General features: G+C 34.8%; 1 protein-coding gene across 1 annotated transcript in view; it reads left to right on the top strand.

Annotated features, from left to right (window-relative positions):
• The window catches only part of LOC131593036 (SCY1-like protein 2), a 31,430-nt gene extending 16,792 nt beyond the window's left edge, over nucleotides 1-14,638 (top strand). The window contains exons 8-18 of the mRNA XM_058865201.1: nucleotides 320-445; nucleotides 1,892-2,068; nucleotides 5,423-5,545; nucleotides 6,806-6,919; nucleotides 7,372-7,504; nucleotides 9,266-9,384; nucleotides 9,991-10,091; nucleotides 10,636-10,702; nucleotides 10,819-10,905; nucleotides 11,995-12,114; nucleotides 12,703-14,638. Of these exons, the coding sequence (XP_058721184.1) occupies nucleotides 320-445; nucleotides 1,892-2,068; nucleotides 5,423-5,545; nucleotides 6,806-6,919; nucleotides 7,372-7,504; nucleotides 9,266-9,384; nucleotides 9,991-10,091; nucleotides 10,636-10,702; nucleotides 10,819-10,905; nucleotides 11,995-12,114; nucleotides 12,703-13,353 (1,818 nt within the window). The 3' untranslated portion in view covers nucleotides 13,354-14,638. The remainder of the gene's footprint in view (nucleotides 1-319; nucleotides 446-1,891; nucleotides 2,069-5,422; nucleotides 5,546-6,805; nucleotides 6,920-7,371; nucleotides 7,505-9,265; nucleotides 9,385-9,990; nucleotides 10,092-10,635; nucleotides 10,703-10,818; nucleotides 10,906-11,994; nucleotides 12,115-12,702) is intronic.

Here is a 14,638-nt window from a genome sequence, read left to right as displayed (position 1 = left end):
TATTTATTAAAAGTTTTTTTTCTTACATTTTTTTTGTAAGCCACTTACTGTATATGAAGTAATGTTTTTGCTTACATACACATAACATGTATGAGTTTTTGAAAAATGCTAGGAAAATTCTGTCTTAATAATCAACCTGTTTCTGAATATTTTACATGATATGTAAAAATTTAATTTTCCAATTGTTAGTTGCAGACATATCATTGTAGAGGTTTATTGTCATGCATTGGAAGTATAGACAGATGATTATATTTGGAATTATTGTAGCAGTGTCAGTGTTGTCCCCCTCCAGATCACAACCTTTTAATCTTATTTTTAGATACCATTCTTTGATGATGTAGGAGCAATGACGCTTCAGTATTTTGATTCATTATTTCAAAGGGATAACCTGCAGAAATCACAGTTTTTTAAAGGACTACCAAAAGTTCTGCCAAAACTACCTAAGGTATGTCTGAATGATGTCTTGAAATTGCAAGTTTGAAAATATATGAACATCTGTTAGCATTTTGACTCTTGGAATGGTGGACTTTCTGTTGCATTGTACCATGATACTGCCATGAGACTGTCAGAGTAGAAGGAAATAAAAGGAGAATACTCTGGAAGTATTCCTCAGCAAACAATATTACTTTAAATATTACTTTAAATTACTTTTAATTAAATTACTTTAAATGGAAAATGGCAAATAAGCCAAATGAGGAACCAGTGTTTGCATATCCTGTTGTAGTTAATCCCAGTTTGAAAGGGAGTTGTCTTCTCTCCACTTACAGGGCTTTCCCTGTGTTTCCAGGTGCCATCATAGCTCTGAAGCCATTTTGCCACCTTTCTTCCTATAAGATTGCTTCAAGTCTTTTCATAGCATTTTAATGTTGAATGATGCAAAACTTCCTTCCCTCAGTAGGCTAAGTGCTTTCTTGTGCTGGCAGTGCTCAGAAATCTCAAAGGCAAATGCCTGTCATTACATATTTCTCCTCTGTAATGTTAAGCACTATGTCTAGACTGGCTTCCTTTCCTTTAGTGGTATACCTTCGTTTATATAAGCCGTAATACATACGATAGAAAAGTAGTATTAGTTTAGTACATAATAGAATAACTGAGCTTCTCAACCACTGTATTATATTTCTTTATTTTTAGTTCTGTTTTGCACTACACAGTGCAACATTTAGACTCCATATTTAATACTCTATTCTTTTTAATTTAGGATTTTTTTCCTTTGATCAGGTTACTGCTTTGAATTTGGAAATAAGTGGCATGTATTTCACCTAACTTTAGACAGCCACTGATTGACCAAATCATCTTAGGGTATTCTTTTTATTTTTCTTCTGTCTTGAAAATATATTTTATGGGGGAAGTGACTGTGCCCATGAACCATATATTTCTGTTTATTGACTTCAAAAGCATTTTAGGATATCTAATGCTGCAGTAGACATCCATGGTTTACATATCTGTTTCATCAGCAGAATCCTATTTAGGAAATGTATCTGGAGTTTTACAGGGAGGTATAGTAGGATTATGTGTTTGTTCAGTGAATGATGGGGTACAGAAAAAAAAAATACTAATTTGGAGGGTTTATAGGGTATTTTTAAAGGTCTTGTTAGGGTCTTTTTAAAGAAAGCATATAGCTTATGTTTTTTGTAAAACTCATATGTGGCTCAAAGTCCTATTTTCTGTACAGTTAACTGCTTTTTGTTGATCTTCACAGTTGTTAAAGTCTTCATTTATGTTTTGAGTGCAATCAGAAAATTAAGCAGAGTAGCACAGTGTAAATTAACTACAGTGTACTGTGCAAATAAGAGATAAAAACTGAAAATTACCTAACACAAAAGTTGCTGAACTGGCAAAGTACTGCAGTGCAGTACATGATTCATACTTGGTTTTGTTTTTTTTCTTTTAGCGTGTTATAATTCAGCGAATTTTGCCTTGCTTGACTTCCGAATTTGTGAATCCTGATATGGTACCCTTTGTCTTGCCTAATGTTCTCTTAATTGCTGAGGAGTGCACCAAAGAAGAATATATAAAGCTCATTCTACCTGATCTTGGTCCTGTTTTTAAGCAGCAAGAACCAATCCAGGTATGTTACTATTATTCATATTATAATTTGTCTCTTCGGTTTTGTTTTCCTTGAAAAAATGACTGATTGTTCTATTTCCCTTTTCCAGCTTCACGCACATTACCCAGTCTCCTGTGTAGTTGTCCAGGCAGTCAGTCTTCATTCATTTAAAATAGATTTTACCAGGGAATTCTCAAAGCTCTCTCTACCTCTGCTTGTTTAGAGGTTCTGAGGGTATATTGCATTTATAGATTAAATGAGATTTGCAAAAAATGTTTAATTTACCACTTGGTTTTGATTGATTGTAGAAGATATATTTATAAACATTTTAACAATTCTCCTGCAATCTGATCAGTGTTTGACAGTACAATGTTTGCATGTATTCTATGTAGATGAACCTGGGGTGTTTTGGGTTGGTTTTTTCTTGTATGCAGTTTGCTGACATTGGGATCAAGGGGTGGAAAAATTGTAGCTTTGACACTTTCTAAGAAGTGCTAATTATTCTTACTAAGAGTAGTATTTATTTGAGGACTGGTCAAAAATTTGTGAAATTTGTTTAATTTTTATTTGACAAATGTAATGTTTAAGTAAAATATGCTGTTTTCCCTGCTGCTTAAATGTATAAAAGTGGTTAGACATAATCATTACTGTAAAGGAGAAAAAATTTGCATCCTTTTGTCATCACCATGATGATTCCTGAGAAATCTATCACAAAGTGGGGCGTTGTGCCTCCACAGATGAGAGACAGGTATGCATTCCTTCTAGCTCACTCCTCTGTGCCATTATTTCTCTGCACTTAAAGGGCAAGGTAAACATAGCAGACCTTTTATTTCTGGGTTTCAGAAAACTGGACCAGAGAACTGTTATTATACTGTGGAGGTGGGGGAGGGGACAGCTGTCTAACTGAGAATATCTCAGGAAAATTGAACTACTCAATGCTGTTTAAACTTGGCACACTGAAGCTTTATGTTAGCTTTTTTTGTCTTGAAAAAAGTCAATGTTTAACCAACCAAAAGCCAGTGAACATATTTGTGCTGTGTCATCCTAAAAGGTAACTCTGTGTTCTGCTGCCTTTAACATTAGATTTGTGACACAATCCTTGCTGTGAAAAGTTTGTAGCAAAGTTACATCTGGAGCATTGTGGATACAAAAGCTGGTTTATATCTTGAGAGATGAAAGAAGCAAAATACAAACTTGGAGTCAGCTCATAGAGAAGGAGCTTTGCAAAGTTTTTCTGTGGCTATCTATTAAATTTTACGCTGGTATTTTTAATGCAAACTACTTGGCTTATTCAACTCTTGTTTTTATGCTCTTTTTAGTATGGCAGAATTTAAATAATCTAGGTCAGGTTTTCTAAGTTAATATATCAGAAATTCTGGAAAAGAATACAAAGCTTCAGAGTGCCAGAGGATAGATTGCAGGGTCTGACTATCTTTGTACAAGGCAGAAATGCCTAGTTTCTGTGTGCTTGTAACTCCTGGAGAGGGCCATTTAGGGAAGATGCCAGTATTTCTTTCAAACACTTTCAAGATGTTACAGATTTGTAGGAGGGGCCTCTTGCTTGACTTTAGTAGGACATTCGAATTAGCAAATAAATGTATCATAGGAAAGCTACTCTCATTCAATATGAAGAAATTGTTAGCTAGTGTTCACAATGTCTTTTTGTGAGGGAATACGTGATAGGAAAAAAGAATATTTAGATAAACTTATTCTTGGGCTTGGTGTGGAGTAACATGTGCTGTATGTTGACATTGTAGCTTACTCTGACATAGCGTCCCAGACAAACCCTTAATTTGTATCTAAAGGATTCCATAGACAGTTAGCATAGGATGTGCTGTAAATTCATTTTATAATTCACTACACAGAAATGTTCCCTGACAAGTACTGGGCTCTACGTTAATGAGTGAAGCATTATTACTTAGAGTGCAACTGCTGTTAATTGCTTATTAAATGGTGTGAGTGAATCTGTGACTGTACCTTCTTAATTTTTACCTAAATAGATAAAATGTATCAAATAGGATTCTAGAAGCTTAAATACAGAAGCTGTAATTCCACAAAATTACATGATTAAGGTTGCTGGAGAAGAGCAGGTGTTAAGAGCACGTGTAGGTCTTACCAACTCAAGTTTAGGACAAAGATTGTATATTGAAGAAAACTATAAAATCTAGCTTTAAAACTGATCTCGTCCATTTCACCCTGATTGTCTCAAATATGGGGATATTGCATCAGAATCAATGTTCATGGAATGAATGAATGAAAAAATGATTTTGTGTGTGTGTGCAAATGGGAAATTATAAATACCCAATAAGAAAACACATATTAGCTGCACTATAAAAATCTGTTTTTCTTCTGTGTTAAGGGAAGAGGGGAATAAATAAAAGGGGGAGATTTGAAATGGGGTCTTGGTACATTTCTGTTTCTACACATGAATGCTTCTGTTTATTTGGCATAGAAGCACTGATTGCCATGTATTTTTAGACAAAAATTTAAGTCTTCCTATAAAATACTTGGCTTTTTGTTATAAATGTGGTACTTTTAAACATAATTTATCCATCTAGTTTAAACTATTTTCTGAAAGGACTTCTGGTATCAATGGATACTCACTGTCCCCTCTAGCACCTGTCTGAGCTGTGATATGAATCTTTTGAGTTACATAGTGCTCTGTATTTGAGACTGAGCTGGCTGAGTGATTTAGAATAATGTTTAACTTGTAGATGGCTAATCTTAAGCAAGATGGATCCCACTATGCCTATGTGCTAGTGTTACTTTTGAAGTTAATGTGATGTGAATATTTTGTTCGAGATTTTTTATTTTATGATGCAAAATTTCCATGTTAAATAGAATAAAGTTATTTTTTGTTGGTCTAGTAGCCATATTTTTATTATGTCCCTATTTTGATTTTAGACACATGGAATACAACTTGTATATGTGGAGTTTTGATCAAGTGCTTTGAGTACAGAATTTGAGTTTTAGTTTTTTGGAAGTTTAGCTTTTGCAACAATTATGTGTGTATAAAGACTTTCTGCGGGTATATTTTAACAAAAGACCATAAAGAGAAACAAGAACTATTTACAAGTTCTTGTAAGTAGAAACAAGAACTCCTTACTGAGTCATTATGATTTGTTATTTCAGAAGAGTCAGTCTAGAGCATGCATATTTTGTTTGATTTGTATTTGCTGTTTTTAAAATGCAATAACATGTCAAAGTGTTTTTTGTCTTCCATGCCTTCAGGCAAGCAACATGGTAAGTGATCACATTTACTGAGTTATAAGAAAACTTCTGAAGTTTTTTTGATATGATACAACACACTTTAAATTGTAACTGTATCCTTTGCAGTTAAAACTTTTGGCTTCTGAATTGTCTTTCTTTGAATAGATATTGTTAATCTTCCTGCAAAAAATGGACTTGCTTCTGACCAAAACTCCACCAGATGAAATAAAGAACAGCGTTCTACCGATGGTTTATAGAGCCTTGGAAGCACCTTCAATTCAGATACAGGTATAGGAGTTGCAGCCTTTATTTAAAACTTTCTTTTTCCTCTTTAAGCTGACATGCCAACTTTTTGTATACTTGTGTTTGTTTACTTAAAAAAAAAGATAAAACTGCATATAATATGCCTGAATGTTGAAAGACATGACTGCTTTATTAAAGAACATTTGTTTCTGGTAAAGTAAAATTTAGTTCCCTTGTTTTCCAGGAGGGTAACCACTTAATTATTGTTCTTATACTCTTATCTTAAATTCTTACTAGGCACCATGGCAGAAAGTAGGATATGCATTTATATTTCCCTGCCTATTTAGCAAAAACCATGCAGGCAGGCATGCTTGTACCAGTCAGTGAGAGGTGCTTATTCTGAGCTCCTACTGGTGAGAACATCTGTGGTGACAGTTACCTCAGGAGACCTGATGTGCTGTAAAATCATATTAATATACATTCTGTTGACATTTTTACGTATCCGTATTTTATTTTTCTCCTTATGCTTTCTCTACCTTTCTGAGGTTCTTCTGGGGATTTTTTTTTAATCATTCAACTGCAATTAACTTCTAGTTACCCAAAAATGTTCAGGAGTGGGAGATACAGAAACAAAACGTTACTCAAAGGCATTTTTGGATAATCAGATGTGACTTCTGCCTTTGAAAAGCCTTTGTAATATTAAGGACAAAGGTTTTTGTTTCTAAGTACCTGACATGAGTTTCTTTCTGCATCAATACTTTGGTTAGTTGCAGGTGTTTATTTGCAACATATACGTAGTATTACTCTCTCTTATTTTTGAGATTGGGCTGAAATTGTGTGTTTATTTTTTCTCTGTTGCTAAAGTATGGTTAATCTTGACATGATATTTTATCATTCAGTCTGTTATTGTACTGCAGTATTATTGAGGGTAGTCCTTGAAATTTTCTTGATTTATGTAGGAGATGGATAGTTTGATGTAGTAAAAGCTGTGTTTTATATAAAGGTGTGCCTCATGAAAATACAAGATATTCCTGCTGTTTAAATATTATGAATTTATGAATGCTCTTTTTTCTAAAATCCATTTTTGAAGGTTATGTATACATACCATGATGCTTTATTATTATAGTTATTTTTAAGTTAGTCTGATAGATTAAGGGCATTTTAGCTGAACATATTTCCTTAAATATTTCCTTAGGAGGAAAGCTTAAGACATTTCAAACTAACTGATATTGAGTTATATTAGTACTAATTTTATAATAAATACACATGTTTTTTTTTAAACTTACGTGGATTTTTTTTTTTTAGGAGCTTTGCCTAAACATAATTCCCACGTTTGCCAATTTAATAGATTACCCATCAATGAAAAACTCATTAATTCCAAGAATTAAAAATGCATGTTTGCAAACTTCTTCTCTTGCTGTGAGTATCATAGTAACATTCTCTAGTGTTCAGAAAATGTTGTAACCTTTGATTACTTTGGGTTTTCCATGTTGTGTCTTTAAAGAACAGCCCATCAATGTGTTCTGATTTCTTGCTGAATTTTTTTTAAAAAACTTCTTAAAAGTGAAAAAGCTCCAATTCTTTTCTCTAACAATTTTTAAAGTTTTTAACAACTTGCCATGTTAATAGTACTGTAAAAATTACTGAAGTGGGTTCCACAGTAATACACATTCACAATGTTTCTGCATTGTCATGCAGAAAAAACAAGTTTTTGTGAACATAAAAACAAGTGTTTTTCTTTCATGATACAAAAGCATTTTTTAACTTGTCTTGGATTTCTCAGCACAAAGATTTTCTTGTGGGTTTTTTAGAGTTGTTTTGGTTTTTTTTCAAAAATAAAGAGTTTGTTTAATTGTTATCATACTTCACAGGTCCGGGTAAACTCATTAGTGTGCTTGGGCAAGATTTTGGAGTACTTGGATAAATGGTTTGTGCTTGACGATATTTTACCTTTTCTACAACAAATTCCATCAAAGGAACCTGCGGTGCTCATGGGAATTTTAGGTAACTAATACTTCCACCTTTCTCTTTTGTGCTTTGATATTATAAATCTGAGAGCTTTCTGTGTTATCATTGAGCACATTCACATTGTGCATCCGTAAAATGACTATTAAAAACTTCCTGGTTCTTGAGTATGTCCCTGTTCAGGTGCCTTATGTACGACATTTGAGCACTAGTAGATACATTTTTAGTCTTTGGGGCCCGATCTAGTTCTGAGTACTCACTGCAGTTCTCGGGCTGTGACACTTAAATGGACTGGGTGCTCCACAGAGTCAGAGAGGCTGTTTTCTTCAGAAGAGCTGACATCTTTCAGATGCTGGAGCTTTTGAGATTTTACTGTTGCCTTCTTCTACCACTCCTGTACAGCAGATGCTGTAAATGATGGTGTACAAATCTGCTGTTCTTTACTGCAGGTTTTGTTAGACTCATTTTGTTGGATGTTTAGGCACACAGCTGTGCCTGTGCACAGGAATGGAACACAGTCTGGGTGAGGTGTTAAAAAATGACTCACAAAACCTAATGACTTGGTATTTCTGGAAGCGGAGACCTCACTTCCACTTGAGCTTTCCTACTGCCACTTGGTGCTTGCCTTTCTCAGAGTGTGTGATTTTAGCAAACTGAATGTGCTTAAGGAGTCCAGATGACCAGAACCACTGCCAAGAAAGAGGTGTGACTGCTTGGCCAAGTCTGGAATACAGTGACTATTTCTCCTCTTCACACCGAAGTGGTGTAGACCAGTTGTAACAGCTGAGCTGCACTGCCATTAGCTCTCATTAAACACTGTACTAATATGTGATGGCAGTATTATTTTTATTTGCTCAAAAGCAGGAAGAAGGCATCTTCTCTATACTGATTTAAAGCTGCCTTAATCCTTGCAGCTTTTATTTGCTATCTAAGAATAAGGGACACTGTTTTTTGCTTTAATTGTGTTAATTCTGAATTCTACTCAGATACAGTGAGAAAGTGAATCCTAGTTTGGAAATGATGGGCTGAAATCAGTTTTATATACTCAGGCTCTCCTTTCTTCCAGAATCATAATACCATCCTTCATCTTCTTTGTCTTGGTGACAGCTCTGTTCTACTACCAGAGAAAGTGAGGGAAGTTGCTGTGTCTTTTATGCCAATATGTTCAGTGTTTGCCACCAGAGCTGGACTATTTAAGCAGAGGACTCTTCCTGTCAGAAACACTACAGAACGTTTGGGCTTAACACTGGGTCTCTCATGTGTGTCAGGATTCTTTTTTCAGTGATTTTAAAACTGATAAAGATTATGCATGAGTTCTGAGTTACTATATGTAACAGCCCAAACCTTCTAGTTAAGAGTGTTTGTGAAAAAAAATCAGCAGGATGATAGTTAATCCTAGCTACTTGTAATGTGTCAGTGTGCCAGGAGAGAAAGCATCCTTGGTTGATGCAGCTTGATTTCCCAAGTGGCACCGTGTCAGTTTGTGGCGAATCACTTGCACATGATCTATTCAAAGATGCATGTTCTCAGATAATTGGCCAGAACAATACATTGACTAATACCAGGTTTCATAACTGCAGAGTATGACTTGGACATGCTCTTGTTCTGAGCTGTAGCAAAGCCTCTTGCTGTTTGTTGTTGTCTTAGCCTTTAAGATTCTCTTGATTATGTTTGTCTCAGCTTGAACACAAACACAGTGGTAGTTCAGATGATCAGTACATGTATGTGTGTGCTACTTAGAGTTTGTTCACATTGTTTACTAAACATAACAATTTCTGCTATTTTGATGTTTTGTGTTAGGTATTTACAAATGTACATTTACTCACAAGAAGTTGGGAATTACCAAAGAACAGCTTGCAGGAAAAGTATTGCCCCATCTGATTCCTCTTAGCATTGAGAACAATCTTAATCTCAATCAGGTAGGAACATGACTGTTTCACATGCTTTTCCTTGACAATTATTAGAGAATAAATTTAAACTCTTCATTAAAAAATACATACATTACTGCATGTCTGTGTCTATTGTAAAAAGAAGCAATACCAAAACCCTTCTGAATTTTACCATATTTCTGTGTTTGAAGCATGTTATTTTTCAGTGTATTTAACTGATCTGGTGTAAAGTTTCAACATTAATATTGTCACCTTCCAAATACCCTGCAGAAATGGTTAGCTGCTAACATAGGTATCGAAATAAAATGCTATGTTGCTATGAAATATTGGGAAAAGGAATAATAGGTTGGTTTCTTTGTCTGAAAATGAATCTGGAAATATACTCACATGGAGGTTTTGTCTGCATTGCCTCATTTCAATTTTTTTTAGTGGCCTGTATTCTTCCCTGATTCAGTAGGCACTCTGCTTGTGATTTTCTACCTAATGCATGATAATGAAGATGCAGTATAAATTATTTAAAAGTCTGCACCTTAGCTGACATTATGTATCATAGGTTTATGAGGTATTGCTGCTAAGTTACACCTATCCAAATTCCTTCACTGCAAAATACAAACTTCTTATGTATTTCTTTTCCAGTTCAATTCTTTTATTTGTGTTATAAGAGATATGCTCAATAGATTGGAAGCAGAGCATAAAACGAAACTTGAGCAACTTCATGTCATGCAAGAGCAACAGAAGTAAGTGCTGATGTTTGTGTTGGAGAAGTAGTCGTTTTTTATCAAAAGTTAGAGAACTCCAGGCATAGCAATAAAAAAATCAGATAATTCTAAGTCCAGTCATTGAGAATTACCTCTAATAAGCACAGTTGTCAGAAGGTCTGCTTCTGTGTGGTAAATTGCTTTCCTGTAGTTGCTGAGAAATAAACCATAGCAGAGAAACATATTCCAGCCTTTTAGAAAGCTGTGATATTTTAAGGTATTTGGAGCTATTTTATGGAGCCTGATACGAAGTGAGATTTCTGAGACAAAATAATTTAGGATATCTGAAGTCTGAGTCTCCCTGCTCAAAGGGGAAAATGAATACCATGGGAAATTATTGAGAGATGTTTACTATTTGTCCAAGGAACATTTGCCAGTCTCCTGAAGGCATTATATAACAGTGGTTGCTCTCATGGTGCAATTGTTTGGTATTGTTTAAATGCAGAATGATCTGCATTGCTAGATTAGTGTTGTGGACATGATTGCAAAGTTGTCTTGTTGTAATATACTCTGCACTATGTAGATCCTTGGACATAGCCAACCAAATGGCTGGGTCTGAAGAGGCAAGATCTAGTGGTACAGGCAATCAGGTAAGCAACAATGTATAACTTACACATAGAAATTTAAAATCACTTAGTTGATATTTACATACCTTTAAACAACAGTATTTCAAATAATGAAGGTTTTTTCCTTTGATCTTGAACAGATTGACAAGGTATTTAATAATGGAACTGACCTTCTAACTAGTGGATCTGATAGTAAAGAGAATGAGATGTCTTCTATTCAGAGAAAGGTGTGCTTTACTTTATTTTGCAATACTTTTTTGTCCATCTGTCTAATACAAGGCTGATAGGGTTGCAGAAGTGTGTGTAAATATGTACCATATTTAAAGATTTAGTAGAAAAACTGCTTTTCACAGCACACCACCATACACAGTTGCATGAGAAGATCCATGAAAATCATTCAAATAATATCCTTCAATTTCCATGTAAGCCTTACCTTGAAAACTTTGTATGAAGTAGGCAGCAATTAGGATTTTAAATTTTTGGTCATTTTCTTTCTTCTTCTTAATTATAGATTTAAGTGAAGCTTAACCACTGGATTTAGATAGGAAAAGCAAAATAGGAATCCTTGTGATAAAATGACAAAGAGAAATGAAGCTAAAATGTAGAATTTTTAGAAGTAGCAGAGACTAACTTTTACTGTGCCTTCCAAAGTTAAGTGAAACCAGTCAATATGTGGTTAAATACAAGAAGCAAAGGAAAGGCATAGCATAATATAAAATATAAGCAGTAATACAGTAAACATAAGCTTTAAGTATTGTAAAATTCTTTTCATATGAATAATTATGAAAATGGCTCCCCAGAATCTATATATTTTATAATTTCTCGTTCTAGTTATTTGAATCCTTGCACTAAGGGGGAATGATTTAATTATTTCATCCTTCATTATTAACAAAAGTGGAGTTAAAATCCTCAAAAGACTCTTGAGCACGTTAAAAATTAAATTCCCTTTTCAACTCCATATTCAATTGCATTTCTAGATCAAGTTAGTAACCACATAAAAACAAAAACTGTGAAGAACACTTATGCCCAATATTAAGGAAAGAAAGCTAAAGTGGTTTTGTTGATATATATGTCTTTTATTTGAGATCTGTCCAAATTTCTCATTATGCTGCTCTCAATATTATATTTATTTGCTTAATTACTTTATATCAATATGGTAAATACTATAATAGATTTTACTTATTGGCTTTCTCTTGTGTAAATAATTGTATTTTTTACCACATATTACTGAAACAACAGTGCTAGTATGAAATAAGAGAATGAATGCCAGAATAACCATTTTGTGCAACTTACTACCAGTGCTTTCCATTTTAAAGGCCTCACTTACACTGGAAGAGAAGCAAAAGCTAGCTAAAGAACAAGAGCAGGCGCAGAAACTGAAAAGCCAGCAGCCTCTTAAGCCCCAAGCAACTACAGTAACACCTCCAGTGAAGCAGGTAAGAGAGAACAAACAACTACACTGTTTCCATTGGAGCTCTGATGCTTTTTCAAGACCTGTACGCATTTAGCATTTTTTTCTTCCTGTGAGTCATTTTTGTTTTCTCTGGTGGTACAACGGCACAGCTGAGAAAAGCTAAATTAAATTTTCATATGTCTTCCATTTGCATCGTTAGCAATATTCCCACTTCTTAAATTGCTAGAGTTTCCAAGGGTATCATGATTATCGGAAGGTCATTGTACTAGACAAAAGGACATACTAAGAAAGGTTTTTCTCTGAGGAGTCTATGAAGGAAATATATAAAGGATTTGGGGATAGGAATGGGGCATTTAAGCAAATAGTCACAGTAGTACTTTGTGTGTAGTCTTAGATGTCAAATTAAAGCTGCATAACAATTAGTGCCAAGTAGCAAAGAACACAAATAATGTAATTTCTCTTGTGTATTATTACATTTCATGCCCAATTCCATGCAGTGAATTCTGATTTCTAAAAAATTAATGCCAGGTCTGTACAGTTAATGAGAAAATACAGTTGGCAGAGTGTCTATACAGGAAAAACATTTAACTGCATTTTATGTGTTTTGCAGACAAAAGATTTGACAGATACCTTGATAGATAATATGTCATCTTTGACCAGCTGTCCTATCAACCAAGCTCAAGTTGCATCTTCAAACAGCTTCTCTTCCATTCCTTCAATGGGTGTTGGAATGGGATTTTCATCACCCATTGACAGCACAAAGAGAAATATGACAAACGGACTAAATACAAATATGGGGTTTCAGACTGCTGGATTCACTATGGGAGCAGGTCTTGCTACTCAGAATTTCTTCAGCGGTCCAGGTGCAACAGGAGCAACCAAGATGAACATTGTACCACCTGCCAATATGCCAAATTACAGTCCTATGAATGCTGCATCTGCAATCTCTCCACTGACACAACAAAACAGACCCCCAGACATGTCTGCTTTAGATAATCTTTTTGGTCCTCAAAAACCCAAAGTTAGCATGAAGCAGTTGGCTCAACAGAAATCAAGCCAGTGGGTTAATCAGTTTGTGCCACCGCCAGGGTCCCCGAATGCAAGCAATGCAGCCTTGGGACCTCAGATGAACATGATAGCACAGCCAGGCTTTGGGATACAGGGTAATCCTTTCTTTTCTCCTCAGAACTTCGCACAACCAGCAAACACAATGACAAACAGCAGCTCAGCTAGCAATGACTTAAAAGATCTTTTTGGGTAAAATGTTTCTTCTTCTTTCAAAGATTGATAAAATTTGGATCATGGGTAAGCTGATTCACATCTTGTTTTGGTTAATAAAAGCATGACTTGGGGAAACTTTCAACCCAGCAAAGTAAAGACTTTTGGACAGGAAAAAAGGCTGATGTTTCATTCACCTGGTACTGGAATTGTGTAAGTGCAAAGTCATCTTACATGCTAAAGATTTCCTGTCTCTTTACCAACATGAGAGTGCTGAAGGTAGGATGCGTATATTCAACTGTAAAAGAAGAAGTATATAGAAACTATTCAGTGGTGAACTCAGTCAACTCCTATGAAATTTCCTACAAAATTTTGTTTCTTAAATTCAGCAAAAATGCTTAGGGGATAATGACACTATTGGATGCAAACCTGGAGAATTGCTCATGTTGCCTGGATTTGTCACAAGCTGTCATTTTGTCCTACGACAGTTTGCAAAAAGAAAATTCTTACACTGCCCCAGAAATTTGGATAGCCAATACAGAGAAAACTCTAGCCAATAGCTATGGGTGAGACTAAGAAGGGAGCATATTTTGACTTTCTTCTCTCATGTTAGCTGATGTAAAGAATGCAGTAGTAAACTATAACAGGATTCATCAGGTGTAAGAAGTTACTCTAAAATTTGGTTTAAGTTTGGGACAGAGTAAGAACACTGCTTCAAAGGTCATGCTGGTTAACAGTCTCTTACATAACGCCAGATCCTTGTTACAAGCCCCATAGCAAAAGCAACATACCACTTAAGCAGAATTTTAAAATACATGTGGTGATTTCATCACATTTACTATATATTCCATTGTTTTGGCTAATATAATACTGCTTCTAAGTCATGTAAAAAAAAAAATTGTAGCTACGAAACCTCACAAAATGAATGTAAATGTAAAATTCATGTTGACTGCCCCACCTGTGTAACTAAATGCACTTTATATAGTTACACAGAAATATCTTGAATTAATTAATAATTTTTGGTTCAATTGAGACGATGAAAAAGGATCGCCTTATACAATTTGCACAGGGTTGTGTGAAAAAGCAGACTGCCATAAATTGCCTTGACTAGGATGAACTGTTTAATTTTGGTTTAAATCAAGTCCTTATGAAGGATAGATTGACATGAAGTGATTTCTCAAATATAGACTTGTAAGCTCTAAAGTGTATGATAAATACACAGGTATTTCAGATCCTTTTTATTGTATTACTCTAAATTCAATAAAGGTCTCCAGAAATCCAAATAGTAGTTTCTTCTACTTCCAGAAGGTGTATGTTCAGCTTGCTCA

The sequence above is a fragment of the Poecile atricapillus genome, chromosome Z (assembly GCF_030490865.1).
Source record: "Poecile atricapillus isolate bPoeAtr1 chromosome Z, bPoeAtr1.hap1, whole genome shotgun sequence".
NCBI classification, from domain to species: Eukaryota; Metazoa; Chordata; class Aves; order Passeriformes; family Paridae; genus Poecile; species Poecile atricapillus.
This window is presented reverse-complemented; position numbering and strand designations above follow the sequence as displayed.